The sequence below is a fragment of the Nuphar pumila genome, chromosome 6 (genome assembly GCF_984573655.1).
Source record: "Nuphar pumila chromosome 6, dmNupPumi1.hap1.1, whole genome shotgun sequence".
Classification (NCBI taxonomy): domain Eukaryota; kingdom Viridiplantae; phylum Streptophyta; class Magnoliopsida; order Nymphaeales; family Nymphaeaceae; genus Nuphar; species Nuphar pumila.
In genome coordinates, this window is record NC_143254.1 from 111,028,547 (window position 1) to 111,055,163 (window position 26,617).

General features: G+C 37.7%; 2 protein-coding genes across 3 annotated transcripts; both read left to right on the forward strand.

The window, feature by feature from the left end:
* Positions 1-1,783: 1,783 nt before the first annotated feature.
* Positions 1,784-13,325, forward strand: LOC149835712 (Tetratricopeptide repeat (TPR)-like superfamily protein). 2 transcript variants are annotated; one of them, XR_016432358.1, is made up of 7 exons: positions 1,784-3,780; positions 6,186-6,370; positions 6,480-6,650; positions 10,297-10,497; positions 11,858-12,109; positions 12,216-12,768; positions 12,991-13,325. XR_016432358.1 is itself a non-coding variant. In XM_090008699.1 (6 exons), the coding sequence occupies exons 1-6, from the start codon at positions 2,241-2,243 to the stop codon at positions 12,651-12,653; spliced, it is 2,787 nt and encodes a 928-aa protein (XP_089864825.1). In that variant the 5' UTR covers positions 1,795-2,240; the 3' UTR covers positions 12,654-13,325. The 2 variants fall into 2 exon arrangements, 1 of the variants encoding a protein (XP_089864825.1); XM_090008699.1 differs by having other exon boundaries at positions 1,795-3,780; positions 12,216-13,325.
* Positions 13,326-21,230: 7,905 nt separating this feature from the next.
* On the forward strand, positions 21,231-26,348 carry LOC149835713 (nodulin MtN21 /EamA-like transporter family protein). The gene is made up of 7 exons (XM_090008700.1): positions 21,231-21,934; positions 22,191-22,238; positions 23,116-23,238; positions 23,762-23,908; positions 25,065-25,236; positions 25,775-25,835; positions 25,944-26,348. Exons 1-7 carry the CDS (start codon positions 21,359-21,361, stop codon positions 26,056-26,058), a joined length of 1,242 nt encoding a protein of 413 aa, XP_089864826.1. The 5' UTR covers positions 21,231-21,358; the 3' UTR covers positions 26,059-26,348.
* The last annotated feature ends 269 nt before the right edge of the window (positions 26,349-26,617 follow it).

The following is a 26,617-nucleotide window of genomic DNA, read 5'->3' on the forward strand; positions in this document are numbered from 1 at the left end:
CACACACTTTTCGCAACGATACTGTCACTTTTTTCTTCACATGTACCTCATTTCGGACTGAATTAGACATTCACCAAAGTGGTTGCATGTCTTTAATGGAGGTCTGGACTACTTTTAGGGTTGGGCGGAAGAAAAAGGAAGATTTGTACTTCAATAAGGAAAGGAAGATAGAACTAATAATCCTCCTCATGAGGACCTCTATTTATAGATGGCCTTAAGCAAGGGTTTCATCTCTATTATAAGAGGTTAATATATATTAAATTTTTTTATTAATAAAATAAATAAATAAATTATAAGTCATAACTTATTAAATTTCGAAATTAACTAAGGTAAAAAAGAAAGGTGAAGACTTCTTAGCTTGGCTTGGGCTAGAGTGACCTGGTAACCTTCTAGGAGGCCTAAAGACTCAACATAATTCGGCGTTTAAATAGTTGATTCGATAACCTTCAAAATCTAGATCATTGTGGTAGTCCTAAATTTTATCGTATGTGCACGGATCAACAAGCCAATTTAGTTGATACTGACAAACGTTAATTTTTGACGTATAATTAGGCATGAACTTCGATCGATGATAAAATGCTCAAATCAACACCTATTTGTGCGTGTAGACAGTCGATTTCGATGCTCTCAAAATGATAAATGTTAAGGTCGACTCTGATTTAATAAGTGAGCCACCGATCAACCAAAATTTTTATCAAAATGATAATGACATTGTTCGAAGCGTCCAACCCTAATGGGTCCAATCAATGAGATTGGATCCAAAATATCATGAGTTATATTCAATCTAATCCATTCATAATTAGATTCAAATGTCATGAATTATATCCAATCTAATTTTGTTGGATCTAAAATACAGTCTGATCAATTTTAAATAACCAAATTTTGAACTTTATCCAAGTTGAAAAACACAAAATAGAGGCAAGTTAATTTTAAAAATCATATTTTTTGAATCAACCCATCACCGAAATCACCAAATATGACATCCTACGAGATCTACGGATCGCAATGAACATAACTAGAGTTTTAGTTTAATTTAAACTCTTAAATTTTGCTTGAATTTAACTTAAATTTAAGTTACATTTTGCTTGAATTTAAAAGTTAAAACAAAATTAGTTGGTATTATATTGAACATTGGGTGAATTTCAAAATTTGCTAGACACTTGAAAAAAAACACATCAATTTTGTTGTACCTTACCATCATTTTTTGTAGTATTTTCTAGATGAAATGGAAATGACATAAGATGTTCACTTGAGGCATCTCTTCAAAACAGTTGGATGCCAAAACTGAGAAGTCTACCCAACATAGAATAAATTGAAGGAAAATATATAGTTATTTAAGGGGCTCCTCCGAACAATGGAGTATGGCGGGAAGTGATTTAAGAAATTTGATATGAACTATGAAATGCCCTCATCTGATATTCAAACCAATATAATTATTAAGTTTTTATATTTTTAGAATAGTTTCATACCGTGTATAAATAGCAGAGCTGCAATGAATTATTAACATTTTTTTACAAATTATAATAATAACAAATCGAATTCCATCTAAAAGAAGACTCCAGAACAAAAAAAAAGAAACTCAAAGTGCAAGTAGAAGATTGATCGAGTTTATCAAATCATATATGGATAAACATATGCTGTACATACATTTTAGAGAACACCCCCTGTAGAAGCTCTATGTGTAAATTTATTCTAGGGATCTAAGGCGTATTAAGTAGGTATCTCAGAGTTGAATCTTGTGATATGTTTCTTTTGTTATCATAAAAAAAAAGATAACAGCTTCGGGGGAGCTTGTGTCTTCTGGGTGCTCCACCACGAAACAGGCCCCAAGATCATATATTCATTGGGAAAACGTTGGGGCTCCACCCGAACAGGGTCAGATAGAGAGGTAAGAAGGTAGGACACAGGTTAGGGTTGCATAGATTTAGGGCGAGAGAGAGAGAGAGGCTTTCCAATCCCCTTCTCCTTTATTTCTCTTCTGGTTTTCCCTCCTTCCTCCGGATCAGAGAAACCTTAACTCTAGGGCTTCTGCTGGAGGAAGAGGAAGAAGAAGACGAACGAGAAATCTCAGTTGGGGGTTTAGGGTTTTTCGTCACCACCTCAACCTAGGATTTCTTTTCTCCCCCTTTTATCCTATCCGAAGAAGAAGAAGGAGGAGGAGGCCAGGGCTTCTTGTTTGGTTCCCGAAGAACAGGGAGGAAAAGAACGAAAAGAAGGCAAGGAGGAGGAAAAAGAAGAAGATGGGTGCCGAAGGAGGAGGAGGGGAAGAAGAGGGAGAAAGAGGAGGCAAGGAGGAAGAATTGCAGAAGCAGCAGCGGGAGAAGATCCTGTACCCCGAAGACAAGGACCTCCTCTATGAGGAGGAGATCCAGCGCAACCCCTTCACCCTGAAGCTGTGGTGGCGCTACCTCATAGCCCACGCCGACTCCCCCTTCCGCAAGCGCTCCGTCATCTACGAGCGTGCCCTCCGCGCCCTGCCGGGGAGCTACAAGCTGTGGCACGCCTACCTCCGGGAGCGGCTGGGCCAGGTGCGCCCCCTCCCCGTCACCCACCCACAGTACCAGACCCTCAACAACACCTTCGAACGCTCCCTCGTCACCATGCACAAGATGCCCCGCATCTGGCTCATGTACCTCGACTTCCTCATCAAGCAGCAGTACCTCACCCGCACCCGCCACGCCTTCGACCGCGCCCTCCGCTCCCTCCCCGTCACCCAGCACGACCGCATCTGGGAGCTCTACCTTCCCTTTGTCAGCCAGAACGGCGTCCCCGTCGAGACCTCCCTCCGCGTCTTTCGCCGGTACCTCAAGTTCGACCCTGCCCACATCGAGGACTTCATCGAATTCCTCCTGAACTCGGACCTCTGGCAGGAGACCGCCGAGCGGCTCGCCGGGGTCCTCAACGACGACAGCTTCGCCTCCATCAAGGGCAAGACCAGGCACCAGCTCTGGCTCGAGCTCTGCGATCTACTCACCAAGCACGCCTGCGAGGTCTCCGGCTTGAAGGTGGACGCCATCATTCGGGGCGGGATCAGGCAATTCACTGATGAGGTTGGCCGCCTGTGGACTTCGCTCGCTGACTACTACATTCGCAGGGGGATGTACGAGAAGGCGAGGGATGTGTACGAAGAGGGGATGCGGACAGTGACGACAGTCAGGGATTTCGGGATGATCTTTGATTCGTATACCCAGTATGAAGAGAGTATGCTCGCGGCGAAGATGGAGACCCTGAATGTTGATGATCTTGATGATGATGGGGATGATGGTGCTGCTGAGAAGATGGGTGGAGAGGAAGGTGGCGGCGACGTAACCGACCTTCGTGGATTCTGGTTGGCGGATGAGAACGACATCGACCTCCGTTTGGCGAGGTTGGAACACCTCATGGACCGCAGGCCGGAGATTGTTAGCAGCGTCCTGCTGCGGCAGAACCCGCACAATGTGCATGAGTGGCATAAGAGGGTGAAGCTGTTCAAGGATAACCCGGAGCGGCAGATTATGACATTCACGGAGGCAGTTAAGACTGTGGACCCAATGAAGGCAGTGGGTAAGCCTCATACGCTCTGGGTTGCTTTTGCTAAGTTGTACGAGAGTCACAAAGATTTGGCAAACGCAAGGCTGGTGTTTGAGAGGGCCGTGCAGGTGAATTACAAGACTCTTGATGATCTCGCAAGCCTTTGGTGCGAGTGGGCAGAGATGGAGCTTAGGCATAAGAATTTCAAAGGGGCCTTAGCGCTTCTTAGACGTGCAACAGCTGAGCCATCTGTTGAGATCAAGAGGAGAGGTAATTATTTTGTTCCAGACAGTCTCTTTCCCTTTGGTTTGTTTGTTGGTTGGTTTAAAGATGCATTTTCATGGTTTGTCTGTTGGTAGGCGTAATAGATCATTTTGATCAGAGGGGAGAGGTAATTCTCTCATTTATCAACTTGTATAAGATGAAGTGGTCATTGAGTCGGCCATCATTCCTTTAGACTTCCTAACTCTTGGCTCTGTGCTGTTTCACTTTTTGGGATCAGTTGGTAGGATATATAAGCCCTTTTTACAAAAAAGATGAGGTGACATGTTCAGTTTATCATCGTTTTATACAACGACATGAACTAATTGGTCGAGGCATCCATGGCCATCTGACTGTAGCCACCTTTAGTTAACTAATTCGACTGTTCCAGGTTCCCTGCTTTGGATCTTAATCTCTTTTTCCTGTTGACTGGCATTTTGCTGTAGAGGCTATGAATATCAGGCCTTGACTAGGGATGCAAACGGATCAGATTTCAGATCCCAAAATACATTGGAAAGTCGGACCGGTTCGGATCCGGGACAGCCAAATTTTGCAAATTTGGCTTCCTGAATCTGACCCATTAGCTTTGACACTAGAAAGACTAGGAATTTTGCAAAATGCTTTTAGCCTACTTACTAGTCAGAATTTCTTTGATAATATGAGATTTATTTCTTTTTGTTTTTTAAATGGTCAATGCTGGGGATTGGTAGTTAGCTACAAGTAAATAATGAATGTCAACTTACAAAAATTTACACAAGGCATGGATCACTAAGCTGAAGTTCTTCCAAAACTGCAACATCACCATTGCCATCTTTCAACTTTAACATCCGGTAAAGTAATTACAATCCCAACACTATGCCCTCACAACTCCATGAGTCCCAATTCAATTTCTGGAAGAACCAACTAGGTTTCTGGTACAAATACTTAGATGTCAGTATGCTTCTCCAAGCAAGATTCACATCGAAGCAAGAATAATAGGAAGAAAATAACTTACTGGTTTGGATCAATGCCGGGCAGCTCGTCAAGGAACTTCACTCTAATATCATGTGAATTTGAGAAGAATGATGAGAAAGGGGGAAAAACAGTTATAGAAGGTAAAACTAATGAGCCAACATTAGCTGGGACGTTTTTCGTATATTAGTGTTCTGGTGGTTTATGGTCAAAATACTATATGTACCTCTGCTGCATGTAATTATTACAATCCTGCCTCTATAACAAAATTGCACAAATTACACGTGATAGGAAGCAACTTTATCCTTGTATCCTTGTGTATTTGGCTAACACCGAATATTCCTGACCTTAACATCAATAATGAGGCCAATAGAAGCTATTGCTTCTGAACAGATCCTAGATCTCTATTGGCTGCAGCTTTGTCAAAATGCATAGAGCCGAGTCTTTGGCTTCCCACAAAAGTGTTATATGCTTGCTAGGAACGAGTCCCTTCTCTGCGAGCTTAATCAGGTCAAGGCACAGACAGAGAGAGATAACTATGAGAATATAGTTGCTTTTTCACTTGGACTGCAACCCCAAATTGAACCCCTAAAGGGAATGAAATAGGCTCGGGCAATGAATAACAGCAGCATTTGATTGAGAACACACCTGAAGAATTGTGGTTCCACCAAACTTTGTCCTCCACATCTGGAAGCCTCTTACTGGTGATTTCCTCCATTGATTTTTCTCTTTCATGAAGTTCTTCCCAGATAAGGTTCCTTTCAGACACATCCCAATCCCCCCTTTCCAGTTGACAGTCCACAACCCTAGCCCTCCTCTTCTTAGCCACAATAGAGGTTCCTAAACATCTAACTCTGGACAGAAATAATTATTCTTGTGAAATAGTGGGTTTAATGCTAATGCAGCAATAATTACTAGTTCAGCTGGATCGTCATTTTCTTTTCTTAGCAAAAACAGTTGTTGATCTTGTTTGAATGGTTGGTGTTTGTATTGATTTACCTTCAATGTCAAAGGGCTGCTACAACTGGTTCCTGCATAGTGCATCCTTCCCCAACGCCTCCTCTCTCTTTATGGTTTATGATTTGTCAGCCCATGTTTGCAAATCATACAGCTCAAGTGATCTAGCTTTTGAATATGTGGACTGTTTTCATGTATAAATTTGTGCTTCAATTATTCCCATCTTTGTTTGACACAAGATATGAAGTATATTAATCTATTGTGTTAAGTTCAAGGGCTTTAGAGGTTTATAAATATGTTTGTATTTAGGTGCATTGTAAAACATGTAAGGAGTGATAGAACATCAGAAGTTTAGTAATTGCTGAGTTATGTTTATTCCTTTTGGAAACTGTTGATCAGTTAATTTGTTCAAATGTTTAACATCCATGGAAATCTCCCATTTACATTTACAAATGGTTGTACAGTGATTCATCATTGAGAAATTTCCCTTTATCCTATGTTTGCAGTTGCTTCTGATGGAAATGAGCCAGTGCAAATGAGACTCCACAAGTCTTTGAAGTTGTGGACATTTTACCTTGATATAGAAGAAAGTTTGGGGACTCTGGATTCAACCCGAGAAGTGTATGAACGGATACTTGATCTGAGAATAGCAACCCCACAAATTATAATAAACTATGCATTTCTTCTGGAGGTAAATATTTGACCAGTATTGTATTCTCATGTTCAATTTTTAGAAAACTTTTAAATATGGTTGTTTTTTGCTGATTTATGTATCTCTTTGTTGTTTTGTACTTCCCCAGGAGCATAAATATTTTGAAGATGCATTTAAGGTCTACGAGAGGGGTGTCAAGATTTTCAAGTATCCACATGTGAAAGATATTTGGATTACCTATTTATCTAAGTTTGCGAAGAGATATGGGAAGTCAAAACTAGAACGAACAAGGGAGTTATTTGAGCAAGCAGTTAGCACAGTATGTGGCTTTATTTCATTCTTGTGTGCTACTTTCCTCTGAATTTTCCTATAAGAAAGCTATTTAGGCCAATGAGTGTAGGATTGCATGCTAACTTTGGCAACTTGTTTCTACTTTGGCCAAGTTAATCTTTCACATGCTTCAGTCAGATAGTTGTAGTACCATATATATTTCCTGATCAATCATGATTCCCATGTTTTCACATCAAAAGAGTGGCATGAATTTTTTTTTTCTAAAATAAAATTTTTGGCTTGCTAACATATATGTAGATGATGGGAACAGAGAAAATTAAATAAAATTACTAGAAAATGTTAGGGAATGGGAAAATCTCTAAAGAATTACTAAAATACAACTCTTCATAGAGTGCTTCTAGGGTGTTTCTGATGCAATCGATTGAAAATGTAAAAAATAAATGACGTAATGACAAACGTTTTTTTACCATTACTTTAATGACATTAGTGTATCTTTGTTTCTGTTCTTATTTTAATTTTTGTTATTCATATGCAACATGCAGCGTTCTCAAAGAAACTAAGAGTATTCCAATCATTTGAAATAGAAGCATATTGCTAATAGGATACAATATGTCAATATGATAAACTATTCTGTTATTACTTTTATGATCGTTAGCTTCTTAGAAATCTAAAAATCCAGCTTAGTTTCCCAAATATACCTATGCTTGTTTCACTTTTGCTTCCCTCTTCACATGTAAAAGAGAAAAAAAGTCTTTCCCACTTCTGCTTCCTTTACTGAAAACCTGTTTGTATAATAGGTCACTTTTCTTGTGTGTGCTATTTGGTGATTGTGAGTTTGAATGTGTCTTAGAGATGGAATTATCGAGACACCGATTTCTTCAGAAGCAATCATGCCCATATTCACCAGGTTCATTGACTGTGGATCATAGGTTTGCCAAGGCCCAGAAACCCTAGTATGCTGAGTTATCTGAACCAAAATTTTCATGGGTTTGCTTTTTGGAGCAAGCCACATGCAGTGTCTTAAGCATTAGGAGCATTGGACAAACCTTCAAATCATGGTTTTAAAACCCAGTGACTCGGCACTAGGCTCATCCTTGAGTGACTCGTGACTCGGCCTGGTCATGTTAAGTTTATATAATAATGTATAATATTATTAATGCATGTATAACTATATTTTTATATATAATATACATAATATTTATATTATATTTCATATAATATATGTAATTATATATATATAATATGTCATATATGTATATATATGCATGACTCGGCTGAGTCATGGGAAAACTCGGCCGAGTTTTGTACATGGGCGAGTTGTACTGGTTTTTGACCAGTACTTGAGCGATCCAGGCTGAGTCAACCGAGTCACCGGGTTGACCCGGCAAGTTTTCAAACTATGCTTCAAATTAAGCACAACAGGTCGCTAGCGATGCATGTTCATGTGAGGACACCAAATTGACATGAGGACATGTGACAAGTAGTGCAGAACAAAGAGGCATGATGATTCCAGCAGGCACCGTTGGCAAGAGGGTCATTCAATAGTGAGGGTTGCCTAATGCGGGGAAGTGAGGCACATAAAGGCAACAAGCAATCACAAGCCCCTATGAGCTATGAAGCTGGCTGTGGGAAAGCACATCTATGTGGGAACACCAAGCAAACATAAGCACATGAAGGCAAAAACAAGAAAGAGGGTCAAGAGGCTACAAGCTAAGGAGTGCACATTATAAGCAACATTCCTTTATTAAAACAATGGCCCAAAATGACGAGCCAACATTACAACAGTCATAGAGATAACCTTAGCATCTAAATGTATGCACCGGTACATAGGGAATGGATTCCTGTGTGCTTGGAATGCTAGGTTGTGGTTGCAATCACTGTTCGAAGTAGAGAACCTAGTAGCTGTAATCATGCTTATTGGATGCATTTGATATGATGTGTTTAATACTTTATTTTTCGATATTGAAGTTTGTTAAGGTTGCTTTTGGAACAGGGGTTGCTATGAAGTTTCTAGGTGGGTATTTTTCCTGTAACAAATTTGACATCTATATATATATATATATATATATATATATATATATATAGAGAGAGAGAGAGAGAGGAATGCATTCCTTAAGACCCTTTCTATTAGCTCCCTCATTAGGACCTTTTAAAAATCAATGTCTTAGGTGTTTTCTGCTTGATCTGAACTGGTATATGTGTTTATCATTGCTTATGTGATTAAAAAAACATATTTTGGATTGAATTCATTTAATGAAAAAACTTTAATATTTTATCATTAAATTTAGTGTGTTATCAATCATTAAACCTTTATCTCTCTGAAACACATCTGAGGATGAAAAATATGTAACCAATACATGTTTTTTAGTGAGTAAATCATTCCAGGCACTTCTATATGTTAATATCATGGCAACCTACATCGTTCAAGATATTTTCTCAGCGGGGGTATTTTTTGGAGAGATTTTCAAAAGTTGGAAAATCTTGGGAGTTAAAAATGCAAAAAATATGAAAAACAATAAGAAATATAAGAAAATAATAGGTATTCTTGAAAAAATATAAGGAAATAAGTACTTTGAAAATCTTTTAAAATACAAAAAGAAACAAAAAAAAATTGGGCTAAAAATATATAAAACATTTTTTTTCAAAAATATTGCTTGAATATCACAATATTATTGCGATAATATCACGTTATTTTTGTTCCTGGTGATATTTTAAAAATATTGTGATATTTTGCCGATATTATTGGCTGACCTGGATTTGCCAATAATATCGCGATATTGGTGACAGTGGTTAAGATCAAGAAAAAAATATCTGCAAGTATGATTTTTGAAGGGTCCTAACAAGGGACATATATATGGATATATATTTGCTTTAGTCGATTGTACTTACAATCTAGTTGGGATCTTACAATGCAAGTTGTTTTGACTAAATCTAAAATAAACATGCATGTTTATATGTATAGAATGTATGACTGTATGTTCTAAATTCACAATCTAAAAAAATAGTATCACTCTCATCTTCAAAGTTTGCAAATTCTTGAACAAGAATACATGCCAAACATAAATAATAAATCTAAGTCGAAAAAGTGCATGTTTGTGATCAATCAAGGATTTTAAGAAAGAATGCAGTTAACTGAAAAAGCAAAGGATCAAGATCATAGAGCAACATAGATAAAACGAGGACTGGGTGTCAATTGTCTCTGACACAGCTTTGACTGTGCCCATGAGCTGTTCTGGCACTGCTGATGTTTGTGTTTGTAATCTCGTGCTATATCAACACAGGAAGCACCATATGAAGTGTCCATAATCATTGGGACTGCTTTTGAGATATGAAAAGGGGGTTTTGAGGTACAGAACTATCTTACCATTGACACTTCATAGCCACCAGTCATTTTCTGTTGCAGGGCTATTGTACTATTGGCATTTCACAGCCATTGATTTTTTGTGCCATGAAACATTTACATATTGCTTTTTTCAGTTCATTGTCTGTGGTTCTAGCAGTGATTGTTACTATTTTCTGAGTGCCATGTAGTCGAGCATGGCCTATTCTTGTGCTTCCTTGCATTTGTGTTTGGTCTTTTACATCTTGTGCCTTAGAAAGTGTTATGATGCTTGCAATTCCTCTTTCCTTCTGGGCCATTTGTTAACATCTTCCTATACTGTGTGATTCTTCAGGCTCCTTCTGAAGATGTGAAGCCACTTTATCTTCAATATGCAAAACTGGAGGAGGATTTTGGTCTAGCAAAGAGTGCAATGAAAGTCTATGATCAAGCAACAAAAGCTGTTCCAGATCATGAGAAAATGAAGATGTATGAAATATATATTGCACGTGCGGCTGAAATATTTGGTGTTCCTAAGACAAGGCAGATTTATGAGGTTAGCTCCATGTTTCTGACTTTTGTTTATGAAAGATCTTGGTGCTTTCGTTCATGTTCATCAATGAATGAGTGCATGTGCTAACTTTATCATTGTAAACTGCATTACTGCTGTAAAGATTAAAATATTTGTCATGTCATTTATTGTCTGTAAGTGAGTAGGATATGGTTCAGTTATCCCTGACTGGTCATATCCATTGTCAAGAAAGTGGATCTTCATCTGAATATCCATGTAACAAATGGATCAAATATGAATGTATCATGCAGTAGCTGACTGGACACTGATATGCATTTGGTTTTTGCAAATGCTAGCAGAACCCAACCTCCACCCCAGACATGACTGTGTCCAACTGCAATTTGGGAGGTTCCATGTATATCTTCTGAAATATATAAAAGAAAAGTATAAGACATAAATTGGTTGGGGATGGAGCTGGATATGGATTGACCTTGATGGCTTGATGTACCTAATTTATGACAAAATTGTGTCTGTATCTGCGGATGAAGCCCCAAAACCCATGTGTGACTGCCAATAGTGTGCAGCTGAAATAATTTTTTGGGGTCAAAGTCTTCAAAATGCACCTAAATTTTGGCAATAATAAAGAAGGCAACTAAGTTCTCCGAAATCTGAAAAGCAGCACATATTTTTTCATAGATAATGAGGCAAAACCCAGAATTTTCTTTCATCCAAACTGCCATAAAATGTTTTTTATTTTATTTTATTTAAAGACTCTCTCTCTCTCTCTCTCTCCCTCTCCCTTCACCATGCACTTTATCTTCCTTTACCCACCAACATCCACCTCTTCTCCCCTTTCACCGTTCTACAGCTGTGATCAATGCCACTGCCTGTCTTTTCTTTTCCACCACCAGCAACCACTGCTGCCCATCTTTTCTCTTTTGCCCACTACCATCCACTACAGCCTGCCAACTGCCATTCTGTTTTTCCTACAGCCACCACCATTGACCTCCTCTTCCTCCTTTCCCACCACCGGCTATCCACTGCCACAACAGACTATCTACAAATTCTCCCTTCTTTGATGTTGAATTTAACAAGGAGAGAGGGACTTCAAGAATGGGTGGGAGAGAGACGTGGTGGTTGGAGCTTCACACTACATAAGGGATGTTGGGTTACGTAGATGGTGATATCTACGAATTCTCCCTTCTTTGATGTTGAATTTAACAAGGAGAGAGGGACTTCAAGAATGGGTGGGAGAGAGGCGTGGTGGTTGGAGCTTCACACTAGTGGATGGTGATATATATGAGAGTACAAATGGTCCGGGCCACCTTCATATATCAATTATAGAAGTGTTTTCTGTAGAATTCTATTATAGAATTACATACTCAACTCGCTCTTGCATATGCAGCAAGCAATTGAATCTGGACTTCCAGACAAGGATGTGAAAACGATGTGCATGAAATACGCTGATCTTGAAAAAAGTCTAGGGGAGATTGATCGTGCTCGTGCTGTATACAATTTTGCTGCACAATTTGCTGATCCACGATCTGATGTTGATTTCTGGAACATATGGCATGAGTTTGAGGTGCAGCATGGTAATGAGGACACATTCCGTGAGATGCTCCGTGTGAAACGTACTGTTTCCGCAAGCTATAGCCAGGTTTGTTTCTTCTTTTGGCGCTGTTCTCCTGACCTTTTTACCTTCTCAAAATAAATAATAAATTCAAGAGTGTATCTAATAAACTTTTAATTTATTTTGCCTTCAGAGACATTCTATCCTTCCTGAGTATTTGATGCAAAAGGATCAGAGGGAAACTCTCGAGCAAACTGTTGATGCACTTAAGCGTGATGAGATGGCAGCTTTAGAGAGACAGTTAGGTTCTCCAACTGTTGGTACAGCTCCTAAGGATGGCATGAGAGCATTAGGTTTTGTCAGTGCTGGGGTGGAAGCTCAGGTTGGGGCTGGTGGAGGAAGACAGGTAATAACAAATCCGGAAGATATTGAATTAGAGGAAGATGGTGAAGAAGAGGACTTTGATGAAAGGGTTGAAGTTGCACAAAAAGACGTTCCTGCTGCTGTTTTTGGGGATTTAGCAAAACAGGTGGAGTCTGATAAGGCTCAATATATTGCTTCTGAAGATGGTAAAGAGGATAAACCTCTTGGTGCTCTTGAGAGACTGAAGAAAAGGCAAAAGATGCAGTAAATTTTTATATAATAATTCGGATGGCTGATGTAGACAACACAAATAGCTGGTCACTATTTGCCTAAGATTTACTTTGGACGGTGCTTATCCATAAGAGGAAAATTTATGACCTAAGGTATCTCTCCTTTGTGCCCCTACAGCCCTTTTTACTATACAATTCTGCATATATCTTGATATACTTTTGGAGAAACCATTTCTCAAAAGAAATTTTTCAAGAGAACCATTCTCAATGGATAATCTTCTTTTATTTCTTCCTCGTTTAAGAAGTTTATCCTGCCATTCTGCATGGGTTACAAAGTTGGCTTACACTTTTGTCATGCACGGAAATTTCTCCCAGAGCTGAGGAACTCTTAAACAGAAGAATGGCTAGCTTTCACATGAATTTTCAAGTGGATGAGATTGATCAAGTATTCTCCGGTTGAGATGGGATTGCTGGTGTTTATGAACAGAACGAGGTGTGAAAGCCAGGGAAATGGTGGAATTGGCCTCCGTGTGAAAAAAATAGCACTGAAACTTGATAAGGATTTCTCATCAACTGTTGCTGATATGCCGATTCATACAATGTTGCTGATGTGCAATTCTGTTTCTTTACTAGTCCTTTTGTAATCATCATACTGTTGTTGGTTTATGACGAAACTTGACTGGAATCTATTCTGAGAGGGAGTCACGGTATTTTTGGAGGTGATTATGTACTGAATCTTTCAGTTGTATCAACACAGACACACACTCTCTCTCTCTCCACACGCACATATGATGGAGATGAGAGACTCATCTGGTAATTGTGTGGATGCGTTTATGATTGTTGAACGTGACCTCGTCGTACCACTTGAAACGTGGTGGCTTATCACGTGTAAAAGTCCTAGATCCATTTTTTTGAACAGTTTCATTAACACCACAGGAAACCTGCAAGTGACGAAAAATCACAGCATTTGAACAGATAATGTTCGGAATTATAGAGAACCAATTCGTTAAAATCAATCTACTCGATGTCATGAGTGCCCAAACATACATTTTCAATGAGCTTTGGAGAATCCGTGTAATGCAGCTGATTCATGTCTTGATTTTAATCAAGGATACCAAGAGATTACTTTGTGCTCATGGTGACATTCTGTCGAAGCAGCAATGGAGAGAAGCTGGCATTATCAAAACCTTGTTCATCCAACAAATTGTTGATGACACCATAAATGGTCTCCTGTTTTTATCCTGAATTGAGGTAATTTTTTTCCATAAGCTGAATTGAGATAATTTACTTGTTCGATTTTAAAATGTTGAAACTGATTCAAGTTTGAGCCCCAATTTGAGGCCCATGTCCAATCCGAACATTTCAAACTGATCCTATTTAGGGTCTGTATCCGATAAGATACATCGGATAAGGGGTGAGACCTCTGATCAGAACGTGACACTTTTTTTTTAGTGCAAGTAAAAAGACTCCACATATTTGTTGGATACAGATTGCAAAATAAGATCTGAGTTCGGACTTATCTGATCATAATCTTTAGATTTGAATTCTGATTTGAAACAATATTTTTATGTCGAATATATGGACCCATAGCCAAATGAAAATTATAAGTGGACCCACCATAGCAAGCAAAATAAGCCCATTCGATCAGGTAGGCAGCATCTGCTACCTACATGGACTTGACCTGATTCAGTTTTTCTAGCCCTACCCAGGTATAGCCCAATTGCCCATTAGAGAAAAACCCAAGCAAGCATAATTTAACAAGACTTGACCCTTACTGATTAGCGCATCCGAGTCCAAGGCCCGAGGTTGTGTTCCGAATCCCAAGACTATCCAGTCGACAGGAAAGCCCATTTTAAAATACCTCCATCGCAATGGGTTGAGCATGAACCCGAACCCAATGATCTCTTGACTCAACTTCAATGTGGTCACAACCAATCACATGAAAGCATTTTTTAGTTGCCCCCCCCCCCCCCCCCCCAACCCCCAATTCTATTGCTGCGTGGCCATGGAGTACCGAAAGCACATAGGAGATGAGTTAAGAGATCATTTAATCCTGTTTGCCTGGCTATATTATTTTAATGTTTTTTATTTACCCATATCCGAACCAAGATCCAATCAGTACATCATAATCGGATTTGGGTGAAGATCCACCGCAATCGGATACAGCTATAATGGGGAGCATGAAAACTTACAAACGTGCCACCGGAAATATCCATGCAGGAGCAAATTCAAACCACTCACCTGGTCCTGGGTGTAATAAAATGGATTCAACTCAATAAACATGCACTTCAAAAGAAGAATACTTGATCGCACCACCCACACAAGGGTCAAATAACTTGTTATTGCATAGCGACTCTCTTGAAAAGAGTTGAAAATATACAAGGCCAAAGGGGGCAGCCCCATGTAGCTGTTGGGGCTGGGGCAACTTCAACAGCCATATGGAGTTGTCCTTATCGTTAATAAAGTAAAAAATAAAAAATATAAAAATATACAAAAGAAAATATAAAAGAAATAAAAATATCATCTTCTAATGGGTTGACACTTATTCAATGAAAAGACTAAAATACCCCAGATGGGTATATATATATATATATATATATATCCATCCTCAAACTCATGGTGGAACAACCGAGAGTTTGCCAAGGAGAAAATGGAAATAAGGTGACGAAAGTACTTTAGAGAAGAAATCTGCTAGTTGGTACTCTGAAGGAACGTAAGGCAATGTAATGGTCTTCTTCAGAAATATATATATATATATATATATATATATACACCCATCCTCAAACTCATGGTGGAACAACCGAGAGTTTGCCAAGGAGAAAATGAAATCAAGGTGACGAAAGTACTTTAGCGAAGAAATCTGCTAGTTGGTACTCTGAAGAAACGTAAGGCAATGTAATGGTCTTCTTCAGAAATTCTTCACGAACATAATAGCAATCCATTTCAATATGTTTTGTTTTCTCATGAAATGTATGATTGCTTGTAATGTACACTGCGCTCTTGTTGTCACAATATAGTTTAGAGGGTTCTGCAATGTGAATTCTTAGGTCATGTAGTAGTTGTCGCAACCATACTAATTTCGATATGGTTGTTGTCATGTCACGATACTCAACTTCAGTAGAGAAAAGTGACACTTTATATTGTTTTTTGCATCGCCATGAAATTAGGAAATCTCCTACAAACACACATAAACCAGTGGTTGAGCGTCTATCATTTACATCTCCTGCCAAGTTAGAATCAAAATATGCAATGACTTCTAATGAGAAAAAAGATGATAAAAACAATCCATGATTAATGGATTTCTTAATATATCTAACAATTTTCATTACAACACTCATATGCACTATACTGGGGGCATCTGAAATTTACTAACAGAATGAATAGCATGATATATATCAGGACGAGTAATAGAAAGATAAGACAAAGCTACAATCATTTGTCTGTAGGGAGTTGGATCTTATAAAGGCTCGTCATCATCTTTCTTCATTTTGACATTTATGAGCTCTAAAGTATCACCATATTTTTCATTCGAGAGTCCTGATCGTTCAATGATCTCTACTGCGTACTTAGTTTGTGACAAAAAATAACTACGAGGTGAGTAGGCTACTTCTATTTTAAGAAAATATCACAAAAAACCAAGATTTGTCATATCAAAGTTGACTTTAAGTACATCTTTGATATGATTAACTCTCTGCTTATCACCTCATATGATTATCATATCATCTATATAAAGTAATAAGATCATCATTTCTGCATTGAAAGACTTAACAAACAATGCAGTGTCAGTAAAACAATATTTAAAATGAAGCTGTGACATCACATTACTGAACCTATCATACCAAGCTTTGAAAATTTGTTTTAAGCCATACAAGGCTTTGCGCAACCGAAGAGTTTTTCCATGTGTTAAATTCAAGCTTGGTGGAGAATCCATGTAAACTTTCTCGTCCAGATTACCATTCAAAAATGCATTCTTTACATCTATTTGAAATATAGGTTATTTTTTAATTGATGCTATAGCAATGAGAGTTCTAACAGTGGTCATTCGAGCAACTAGGGCAAACGTCTCATTGTAGTCTATTCTATATTTTTTATTGTATCCCTTAACTACTAACCTGGCTTTGTATCGTTCTAATGTTTCATCACATTTGATTTTTATCTTGTAGACCCATTTGCATCTTATAGTTTTTCTTCCTTTAGGTAATGTTTGAATTTTTTAAGTTTTTGCTTTTTTCAAAGCTTCTAATTCATCATTCATAGCCTTAATCTATTCTTGATGATGTTTAGCCTCATGTTAAGATTGTGGTTCAGAATATGAGTGTATGGCCATTAGGCATGATCTATGCCTACGTTTAAAAGAATCATAGGATACAAATCTATTAGGGGCTTTTGAAATTCTTATGAATTTTTTAAGACTAGAAGAATTTACTTCTTGATTTTGGGCATATCTTTCTAATCCACATGGTGAATAATCTTTGATACGTCGAGCATAGGTTTGTATGTTATTGTGAGATATGTCTATATTATTAAGACCCCCATTCACATTCTCATTTGCATTATGACAAGATAAAAAAGAAACAAGTAGTTACAACTTTCTTGGATTTTTTTCTTGCTAAAACCAATTTTATTTTCAAGAAAAGTGACATTTCGAGAAACATACAATTTGTTTCTTTCAATGTCATAACATCTATATCCCTTTTGATTTTCGACATAGCCTAGAAAGATACAAGAGATTGCTTTTGGAGAAAGTTTGTCATTCTTATTGGTAAGGACAAAGCATTTGCATCCAAAGACCCCTAACCTTTTATAATCGAAAGATGTTTTAAAAAGTTTTTCAATATGAGAGATATTTTCAATATTTTTTTAAGGCATTCTATTTATCAAATAGACTGTCATAAGGGCGACTTCGGCCCAAAATACTTTTGAAATATTTTTAGACACAAAAAGTGTTTTAGTGGTCTTAATAATGTGTCTATGTTTCCTCTCGGCTAGTTTATTTTGTTGAGGAGTGTATGGACACAATTTTTAGTGAACAATCTCATTTAGGCTAAGATAATTTTTGAATTCTTTTGACACAAATTTCCCCCCGTTATCGGTTCTAAAGATTTGAATATTAGTTTTAAATTGATTCTTGATATAATAATGAATTTTTTTAAAACAATCAAATACTTTTGATTTTTGTTTTAAAAAAAATATCCAAGAATGTCTACTATAGTCATCTACAAACACAACATAATAGGATACTCCTCCCTTGGATACAACTAGAGTCGGTCCCCATACATCCGAATGTATTAACTCAAATGGGTTCTTAGTTATAAAATGTCTTGATCCAAAGGGCAAAGACTTCATTTTGCCAAGAAAGCAATATTCACACACAAAATCTCTTTCTTTATAATTTGAAAGAAATAAAAACAAGTGTAATTTAGTCACACTAGGATGTTTTGATCTTTTGTGTCAAATTTCTATATCTTTTTTTTTCATAAAATTAGAAAACGATTGTTTTGGTGACTCAAGATTGTCCATGACATAGATATCTCTTTTATGGCCTCACCCAATCGGCTTTTCGGACTGAAGATCCTTTATTAGACAATCATTAGATGAAAACAATACTTTGCAACCATGGTCCGTAATTTGAAAAACCAATAAAAGATTTAAATTTAATTTTGGTACTACTCTAATATTTGGTATGTGAAAGATTTAGGGTTTTTGAAAAATTATAAAACTTTTGATTTTTAAGGATGTTTCATCGGCAGTTGAAACATAAAAGTCATTTGGGTTAAAATTATATTCGGACAATATGAACTCATTTGGAGTCATATGAAAAGAAGCACCAGAGTCTAGGATCCAAGAGGTCTTACCATGGTCACCACTTGTAGATATGGTCGCTCTTGAAAAAGAGAGAGCTTCATTTTTAAGCATGAGTTGTAGTGATTCCGTTAGTTGAGCCAAAGAGAGTGAGTCAATGCATTTGGAGTCGTTTATATCACTTCTTTCAACCGAAGCAACTCTTTTGTCTTCTTTATGACCATCCTTCTTTCTTTTGGGATAAAAATGTTTGATGTGTCCCGATTCATAACAATGATAGCAAATTATTTTTTTACCTTTTTTTATTCATGGTCACCCATCTTTTCATTCCTTTTATAGTTGTTGGGGTTTCTTTCATTCTCATTTTTTACAAAATGAGAAAGTTTGTAGCTTCTAGTGTGATTACCAAACTTTGATATGGCAAGCACGAATTCTTTATCTTTTGAAGCGGAAGGCTTCTTCAATCTATTTTTCTTCATAGTCAAATTTTCAAGAGTTTCTACTATGGATGGTATACCTCCTCTATGAAGGGGAGCCAACTTGGTTCATTCAAATTCAGATCTAAGCCCATTAATAAATTTGTAGAAATGCTCCATTTTAATTTATTTTTCATAGAGTTCTACATCTTGTGGGCAATGTCATTTTGGCTCAAGAAGAGTCAATTCATCCCAAAGAAGAGAGAGTGCATTATAGTATTCTCTAATGCTCATTTCTTCTTGAGTCATGGTTCTTACCTTATTTTGAACATTACATATGTGCAATATCTTTAAGACTATAGTTGTCTTTAAGATATTTTCATGCATCACTAGCGAAATCAAATTTTGCCAAACTAGAACACTTGTGGATGTCCACACTATTGATGAGTCATTCAATTATCTTGGAATAACCCATCCTTCATTCTTTCCATTTTTTTTCATAATTGAAAATGACTTTACCCATTTTCCCTCCTTGAAGAGCAACTTTTTCTCTATTTTCAATTTTTGTAAGAATGAGTTTTGGCGCTTTTTCGATATCGTCCACCAAACTTCATAGTCTTGTTTATCATATTTTGTATTTTACTATGGATGTCCACATCACATAATTTGTATCATTTAGGCGTGCAAGAATGACGATTATTACTTCTCTCTCATTCTCTATTTCTTTACAATGTGAAGAGAAAAGGTAAAGAGAGTAAAGAGAATAAGAGAAAGAGAAAAAAATGTAATACAAGACTTGCTTAAGAGATGATGTGCTTCTCGATACAATAATCTATGATTCATTGTATTCATCAGGCTTACGATCCTCCTCTTAATGTTATCACAATCTTTTTTCTAAAAAATTGCTTTTGAACCACCAAAGCTCTGGTACCATACTTGATTAAATAATCATATCGCCCACACAAGGGTCAAATAACTTGTTATTGCATAGAGGCTCTCTTGAAAAGAGATAAAAATATACAAGGCCAAAGGGGCCTATTTATAATACAATGAAGGGCCAAAGGAGGCAGCCCCATGTGGGGGTTGGGGGCAGCAGCTACATGGAGTTGTTTCTATCATGAATAAAGTAAAAAAAACAAAATACAAAAGAAATAAAAATATCAGACGTATATTCAATGAAAAAACTGAAATACTCTTGATGGGTATTTAGGTTTATATATATATATATATATATATATATATATAAGGGCAACCATCTGCAAAAGACCAAATGCATGTCTGTGTCTTACAAATTTACCTATCACCAACCTTCCTAGTGGATGAATGCACTGGCTCCTACTCTATACTCTATGACAGAGGCATCAACCATGAAATATCTTTCTAATTAATGTGGCTCCTACTCTATCACACAAGCATCAACCATGAAATATCTTGCTAATTAATATGGCTCCTACTCTATCACACAGGCATCTACCACAGCCGTACTTTGTTAGATTACCATAAAATATCTTTACCAATTACTTTGTTGGTCATTGCACTGTCTTAAATGAGTGGTCTGACCTACTGAGCTGAAACACAACTTTCTTTAGTAATTAATTTCCAATCGAACCTTCGGACTCCTAAATGCCTATATGCTAGCATTTTATTTTTGAAACATCGGGAAAAAACCACGTGGCTCACGGAGTTTCATTCATGTTCATTCAAAGGAACCATAAGATTTGAGATGGGGTAAGGAAGGGACATGACTCTGCGGTAAAATGTCACCTCGATGTGATTGAAGTCGAGTTTTGATTATCCTAAACCCAATATGAGTTTTTTCTATTTTAATTTCACCGAGATAAGAGGCTCGGGATTGACATAAGAGGGTAGGAATGGCTATATTATTAAAAGCAAACTCTGTATTAATATAAAATGCATGAATACAAGTTATGCTTTAGAATGAAAGACAATTCCATATCAGTTTTACTATGAAAAAGGAAGCTATAAAGTAATTCAACTAGGAATTTCATAGAGAAATTGATCCTAGTTGAGAATGAACGTTGGCTGCTTTATGAAGACATGTAAATTGGATTGGAAGTGGTGTTTACATAGGGTCAAATGTTTAGTCTCTTCCTCCTTCCAAAGAAAAAAGAAAAAAGATTTTGCCAAGCTTCTTAAAAAAGGATCAGCTGCTTAAAAGAGCCATAGACATATGGTGAAGAAAAGAAAAGAAGCTTTTATTTTCCATTCATGTAAATTTGATATTGAATAAACACCTTGAATCTTGAATCTTGAATCTTGTTCACTTGTGAAAAAACCTTGGGTTAGCTACCAAACCCCTGTTTGGTGACACTTAGGATAAGGGGTATTTTCGTCTTTGTGACAGCAAATATCACTCAGTACCTAACTACTTATCCTGCTTCAACCACAGAATGAAGCTCAGCTCTCATGGGAATGAAAGTTTTTATGCCTATATTCTATTCCTAGAAAATGAAACATAAGAAAATACTGTAAAATTATTATTATCATTTTCCTTCTTTCACGCCATGTCTACTACCAGCAGTTTTCTCCTTCGCCATTCCCTGAATTTCTCACGCATAAGAAATTCCACTACAGTCCCTCACAAGCCGTGGGAAAGGCGATCATGGGCCACACTAAGCTCCACCAAACTCAAGAACTTGCAAATTCCAAGAGGGCCCAACGGATCCAGAACTCTTAAAATCACGAAGTGCAGAAAACCCACCTCGGAAATGGAGTCCCCACCCGTCGATTGCATCGGAACCGGCCTGGACGTCGAGTGCGTGGTCTCCGACGAGAAGACGAAGTTGGTATCGTGTGTCGATGTGGAGGGATCGGAGAACGAGTCGGATACCGGTCTCTTCTCCCGAGCCTTGGAGTGGGCCGTCTTGGTCTCGCCGTTTTTCTTCTGGGGAACGGCGATGGTGGCGATGAAGGAGGTCCTTCCGAAGGCCGGGCCCTTCTTCGTAGCGGCGGTCAGGTTGATACCTTCGGGGTTGCTTTTGTTGGGCTATGCGAGTTGCACCGAGAGGAGGTCCCCTTCCGGCTTGATGGCGTGGGTATCGATCGCACTCTTCGCATTGGTGGACGCCGCTTGTTTTCAGGTGGGCATTGCAAAGATACCAAGGAAACCTTTGAAATCATGAGGGATGGGGTATGGATCATAAAGGTAGATGCCCATGAAGTTTTGGACCAATAAAAGGATGACAGGAAAGGGAGAAGAAAGAAGAAGAATTTCTAAGTTTTTGAGTTTTTTGTCCTTTTTGCGTGGTTTTTTTGTTAGGGGGATTTGTGGATAGATATTGATTTTTGCTTTACTTTCTTTTCTGTTTTGTGGGGATTGAATTAAAAAAAAAACAGGGGTTTCTTGCTGAAGGGTTGCAGAGGACGTCAGCTGGGTTGGGAAGTGTAAGTTGATTTTTCTTTTTTAAATACTTTGGTTTTGCTCTGTATGAGTTAAGTTTCGTTGGTTGTTGTTCTTTTTGTTAATATCGTTGTTATGATATTGCGTATGTTGCTAATTTGAAGTGTAAGGATTTAGCTGGAAAAAGTGTACAATTTATGTTTATGAAAGATCTTATAGCTCCTCCTAAAAAGTTGTATTTATTGACGTACGGGGAGTCTTCGACCCTGAAGAGGTTCTCTAGTTTTCAGCATTTCATCTCGTGAAAATTTTGAATTTAGGACAATCACTTGGTTTAAACCAATTTTCTCATTAAAAAGACAGATGCAACTCTTTCTTGGTAAATTCATTGTTGTTTGTGTAAGGTGGCCTTTCTAAGCTTCCCTCCGTCTTTTCTAGGGATTGGAGGTTTTCTTTCACACTTCAGAGATCAGAGGCACCATCACTCTTCAAGTATCATGCTAATTTAGGATCAACTGCATTTCTCCTTAGTAAGCCTCTAGTGCTTCTTAGAGCAGGCTGCTTGAATTTGGTGGAACAATGTTTCTGAGTTTTGGAAATGTGTTATCATTGCAAAACCAGCGGGTTCTTCTGCTATTGCATTTCTTGGCTGTTGATGTGAGAGAAACATGCAGCATGGATACCTTGTAATGCTTAATCTGATTGGTTGAGATTTTGTGTTTACATAGTTAAGTAATGCTCTCTTCTTGAGGCTTTCAAGTTCTAGCTAGTGATGCTGAAATTAGCTTAAAGCACCATCTTTCTCTAAGAATTGGCATCAAATTCGGTATGAGCTTATGACCCGCTGAGACTGAAGTGCTTGTTTCCTGTTCAAATTTCATAGAAACAGTTCAATATAGCCTTTTTATACTATATTTGCAGGTTATCATTGATTCACAGCCTTTGACAGTTTCAATCCTTGCATCCATTCTGTTTGGAGAGACCATTGGTGGGGTTGGAGCTGCTGGCCTTGTGCTTGGTGTTATCGGACTTCTACTTCTTGAGGTTAAGTTTCTCTTTAATTTTGTAATCTCTTTGCCTACTTTAGCTCTTCCTACTCTTTTTCTTTTTTAGTTTTAACAAGGTTGGTTCTATTTTCTCTAACACCTTTGGCATGAAATTTCTTTCGGAGCAATCCCTTTCTCTTGGGGTGGCATGCTTCATTTTTCACATGCTAGATGTGAAGTTAAGCAAAATTTGTCAGTGGAAGTAGAGAATAACCTATAATTGCTTTTATTTTCTTTTTCTTTTTCTTTTTCCCTTGTTTCAGAAGCTGCATTTAGGCATTCCCTTCAAATGGTGTAATCCAAAACTGATCTACAAAACCTAAAATGGTACTTCTCTACTTTAGATAATAAGAACTCTGAAATTTATGGCTGTTTTAGTAACGTAAAGCATTAACAATTTTAGTTGTCATGGGCAAAATAAAGCATCTTTTTTAAGTTTTAACTGGAAAGCATGGCATAGATAACAGTTTTTTTCTTTTGCTCGGTTACTTTTATCAATATCTCACGACTTGTCTGCACAGGTTCCTGCACTGACTTTTGATGGTAGTTCAACTATCTGGGGCAGTGGAGAATGGTGGATGTTTCTTGCTGCCCAAAGCATGGCAATAGGAACGATAATGGTGCGCTGGGTGTCCAAGTACTCTGATCCAGTCATGGCAACTGGATGGGTATGTCTCTTCCATACTTTATTGAGCTTAGTTTAGTTTTTAGCAACTTATCAAGCCAAATTCTGAGACTTCAGCCTTCTACTTGTACCCCCAAAGTCTGAGGCTGCAAAATTTGTTTTTGACACAGTTTTGTGAGTCGGTAACTTTTCACACACAACCGAAATTCAACTTTTGAGTGAAACTTCAAAAGTTACACTAGAAATATCTGTGCAAATTACTCCCGTATTTGTGGGTGAAAACTATTTTACATGTAAAGTTCCTTCCTTATTAAGGTTAAATTACTAAAGATCATAATTTGTTGCACTTCATTATCTTTTTTTCCTTTAAATCTCCATATTTATGTAAATTTCACATATTTCTTATGAATTTCCAACAGTCATTTCATGGGTGATTTCTGTCTTGCCTCTCAAGCATCATTTGTGAGGCTGGAATCTTTGTATACAATAGGCAACCTCACATCAATTTTTTCTTGAAAATGTACACGTATTTGTCTGTGTGCATGTAGGGGCTGTCAATTGGTCGGGTACTAGAACCCGCCAAAATAACAAATTGTTGGGCTCAGGTTTTGCCCGGTCATGAAAATAAAATCCCAAACCCGGATCCGTATAATTTCAGAAGTTTACTTTTACTAAAAATACAAATAAAATGCTTGGATCGGGTCAGGTACCCGGCAAAAAGGCCAGGTCAGGTTGGGTGCCCGGCAAAAATCATAACTCAAACCCAGCCCACATATTGCTCGTTTCGGGTTCAGGTCAACCCGAATATTATTCGGGTTGGCACTTTTTGTGCCCATACCTGGAAATTCGTGTTCAGGTCGGGTCAGGTACCCGATACAAACCCGAGCCATTGACAGCCAGTGCATGTGCATATATGTTTATTATACAGTTGCTTCTGTGTCACCAGGTTCAAAAGCTTCAAGAACTTGCTTTTATGCTAGAACTCAGTTTCACAATGGTATGGGCAATTATTGTGAAACTATACCTTTTTTTAAGCATTTGAGATACTTTTGTTTTTTGAATTAAGTATGGTGATTGCAAGGATGTGTTATTTGAAGCATTGGCAAGTATTTCATATGATATTTTCTTTTGTTGGCATTATTGCATGATTTAGCGGTGCTTTCAGTAGTGAGAGAAGTTGACATTTCTGTCATTAACAGCACATGGTTATTGGAGGGCTTCCCCTTCTGGCGATCTCTATACTAAATAATGATCCAGCGATCATTGGAAGCTTTAGAGACCTTACATCCAATGATCTTTTAGCACTTGCCTATACATCTATATTTGGAAGCGCCATCAGCTATGGGGTGTACTTCTACAATGCAACTAAAGGTCAAATCCATATTTTCATTCTTCAATCTTTTTTTTAATAGATATCTTTGCTCTTCTAACTTTGAAATAAGATTGCCTCGTGTCTAAGTTGGTTCAGTTTATGCAATTTTATTTCAGTACGTTTCTTGTTTTTGTGTAAGAGCAGGATCTGCATTGAAGTTTGAAAGATATAGTTAGTATTTTCCTATCAGTCTTGGGTGAAGAATTTAAATTGTGCATGAATGCAACTCCAATTGATTAATATAATCAACATGCTCGGTCTGAGTAATCCATAATCTCTTTTTCATTTATTAATTTGAGTGTCATTTGTTGATCATCGTCCTCACATGAATTTGACAATTATTTGAAGCGTCTGTATATGGAAATGAGCCATTTGTTGCTAAATGTTTCCTACAATTGTCAATCATGATTAATGACATGAAGTTTGATATATTCTTTGAACCTTGTTTCTTAGGATTTTATTTTTCCTTTTTCATCAAATTTTTTAAATTTATTCAATGTAAAATGAAATTCTTATGGATAATATATGTGCCTGCAGGTAGCTTGACAAAACTCAGCTCACTTACATTTTTAACACCAATGTTTGCATCCATCTTCGGGTATGATATTGGCTATGGAAAATATTAAATTACCTATATGGAGAAGCTCTATATTCTACTGCTTTACTTAATTTAGTGTTCTAAAATTTTCTTTTACTTGGTAAATAGATATTTGTATTTGGATGAGACATTCTCGACTGTGCAACTTGCTGGTGCTGCAGTAACTCTGGTTGGCATGTACATGGTTAATTTTCGCCCTCCCAGCAGTCAAATAGATGAGTGACAAAAGCAGGGAGACCATATCAGCATCTGCACATCTACTCAATTGTCCTAGAAACAGGTTGAGTGACCAAAATCGTCGTGGGTTTCTTATTTACTCCGCAGGATCCAGCATGGTATGCTGTTCTGAGTTTATGATGGCCATGTTGCCTTTGTAACATATATACGCCGTCTCCCTCCATTTGTAGTTTTTGGTTTGGGGGAGTGCTTGTTTAAGGTGCGCTGCACAAGGCATCTGATTATGATACCACAATTCTAATCAATTGACAATATTCAGTGCTTATATTTCACAAATGCAGGTTATTTAACTGGTAGTGGTGTTATCCTCTATCGACGGCTTCTTCATGCATGCACATATAGAAACCATATCTGTGGTATTTTTGTAATGTAGCAAAATACATTGCTCATCCAAGGTCTTTGAGAACAAAACATGCCCCATGGAACACAACTGTTATAAAATCTTCAGCATTTGCTGTGGCTGCACACAATACTGGGGGCATTTTATCATTTTCATGGGGGCTGAAATCCTAGTAGTGGTTGGTCCAGAACTGTACTGATGCACA